Consider the following 2,823-nt stretch of genomic DNA (forward strand, 5'->3'; position numbering starts at 1 on the left):
TTGAATTTTCAATTCAGTTCCAAAAGAAATAGAAGGGTGATAAAAACCTATAATTTCAAATGAATATTAGAGCTCGAACGCTATATAGAATACGAAAAGAAAACTTCCGAGATTTAAATCGAGGTGTGAGTTTTATAAAAATTAATATAAATTTCAAGTTTAGGGCGGGATCAAATTTAACATAATATAAAAATTCGGGTTCGAATCGTGTTTTGGTTTAGCCGAAAAAAAAATTCGGGTTCAAGTCGGGTTCGGGCTTAGCGAAAAAAATAAATCCGGGTTCGGGTCGGGTTCGGGTTTGACTGAAAATAAAATTTCGGGTTCGGGTCGGGCTCGGGTTTGACAGAAAATAAAAATTCGGGTTCGGGTCGGGTTCGGGTTTGACAGCAAAAAAATTTTCGGGCTCGGGTCGGGTTCGGGCATGGAAAATATGAAACCCGACCATCTCTACTGTACACCACGTTACCTACATGCTTGAATTAACTGCTTTTTTCGCTTTTTGCTTTTCTTGTACAATTGTGAGTAACAGCAAGTGAAGAAAATGACAATTGAAATCTGAAATCAAAGAAAGAAAAAACTTTTCGATTGAATCCCACTATTTAATATTTATTTGCAACAGATACGTAGTTCGCCTAAGACGTGCAGGCTTCATCAGTGTCTTATTTCAAAGCGTATACGTATCTGTCGCGAATGAATATTAAATAGTGGAATTTAGTCGGTAAAAACTCGGTCGTCAACAACCGAGACCGTATACTCGATCTATTATTTGCCAACGACTGTTCCGTTCGTGAATGCGCTGTATTCGAAGCTGTTGAACCGCTTGTAGACCTTGATCTTTACCATCCAGCTATAATAACCACCTTGCAATGCTCCATGCCTGCTTCATTTACCGAGCCTGAGGAGGAATTCCAGTTTGACTTCCGAAGAACTAATTTTGCTGCCTTAGGGCGTTCTTTAGCGATGGTTGATTGGGCCCCTTTGTATAGTGCCAACAGTATCAATGAAGCGGTTGACTATTTGATAGTCACGTTGAATGGATTATTCAGTTTACATGTGCCTGCAACTCGTCCCAAACGGAATCCCCCATGGGCCAATAAGAGGCTACGAGCATTAAAAAGAGATTGTGCTAAAGCTCTTCGGCACTACTCTCACCATCGCAACCCGTATACAAAACGAGTGTTCGTGTCAGCCAGTAACAGCTACAGAATCTACAATCAATTGCTTTACACCTTATACGTGCAGCGTACTCAAAAAAGCCTGAAGCAGAATCCCAAACGGTTCTGGTCATTTGTGAATGGTAAACGGAAAGAGCGAGGGCTTCCATCGATAATGTCACATGGGACAAATACAGCGAGCTCTGCAGATGGAATCTGCCACTTATTTGCAAATCATTTCTCTAGCGTATTCAAGACTGAACCAGTTGCTTCGCGAATAATCGACGATGCTCTCCGAAATGTACCACAAGGAATACTTGACATGCGAGATATTTGCTTTTCCGAAACAGACGTTGCAGCTGCAATTAAGAAGCTAAAACCGTCTTTGCAACCGGGACCAGATGGTATACCACCAATCATCTTCAAGAACTGTGTAGATACGTTATGTGCACCCTTAACCGCAATTTGCAACTTGTCGCTGAGTCAATCATCATTCCCAGATGCCTGGAAGGAATCATTTTTGTTTCCTGTGTTTAAGAAAGGCGATCGCACAGCTGTGGAAAACTACCGAGGAATTACCTCTTTATGCGCAGGATCGAAGCTACTGGAGAGTCTCGTAAATAAGCTTCTATTTCAGGAAGTAAAGCGTCATATCTCCTGTGACCAGCATGGATTTTTTCCAGGACGGTCGACCACCACAAATCTCACAGAGTTCACATCATTCTGCATCCAGAACATGGAAAACGGAACTCAAATAGATACTATTTACACAGACCTGAAGGCGGCCTTTGACCGTGTGGACCATGATTTGCTTCTGGCCAAAGTAAAACGGATGGGTGCGGTACCGACCTTTGTAGACTGGCTGAGGTCATATCTGGTTAACCGGCGTCTCTCTGTGAGACTGGGCAGCGCACGTTCGAATCAATTTTCTAATCGATCTGGTGTTCCGCAAGGTAGCAATCTTGGCCCTTTGCTGTTTTCAATATTCTTCAATGATGTATGCGCTGTGTTACCTCGAGGTTATCAAAGACCTTGGCGTACACCTGGATGAGAAGCTCTCGTTCCGTGAGCATTATTCGTACATAATAGCGAAGGCCAATAAAAACTTGGGATTTATCTTTCGAGTCACCAAGGAATTTCGGGATCCCTATTGCCTGCGCGCTCTTTACTACTCCCTTGTGCGATCCGTAATTGAATACGCTGCTGTAGTGTGGAGCCCTTATTCAGGTATTTGGTCGTCCAGATTGGAAGCCATCCAGCGTAGATTCGTTCGATACGCGCTTAAATATCTCCCATGGAGAAACACATACGATCTGCCTCCGTATTTGGTCGTCCAGATTGGAAGCCATCCAGCGTAGATTCGTTCGATACGCGCTTAAATATCTCCCATGGAGAAACACATACGATCTGCCTCCGTATCAAGACCGCTGTCGTTTAATGCATATGGACACTTTGGAAAGACGACGGAAAATTGAAAGAGTTCTCTTCATTAGAAAGGTTTTAGTCGGCGAATTGGATTGCCCAGCGATCCTGGCTCAAATCAACATCAGTGGCATCCCAAGTTTTCTACGAAATAGAGAGTTTCTTCGACTGGAATTTAGACGCACCGAATATGGCCAGAATGAACCCATTCGTGTTATGTGTTGTTTGTTTAACAGTGTATACAATT

General features: G+C 42.9%; 1 protein-coding gene across 1 annotated transcript; it reads left to right on the forward strand.

The window, feature by feature from the left end:
- Positions 1-873: 873 nt before the first annotated feature.
- Positions 874-2,512, forward strand: LOC128740165 (uncharacterized). Its single transcript, XM_053835690.1, has 2 exons — positions 874-2,107; positions 2,184-2,512. The coding sequence occupies exons 1-2, from the start codon at positions 874-876 to the stop codon at positions 2,510-2,512; spliced, it is 1,563 nt and encodes a 520-aa protein (XP_053691665.1).
- Positions 2,513-2,823: the final 311 nt, after the last annotated feature.

This window comes from Sabethes cyaneus, chromosome 3, assembly GCF_943734655.1.
Source record: "Sabethes cyaneus chromosome 3, idSabCyanKW18_F2, whole genome shotgun sequence".
Classification (NCBI taxonomy): Eukaryota; Metazoa; Arthropoda; class Insecta; order Diptera; family Culicidae; genus Sabethes; species Sabethes cyaneus.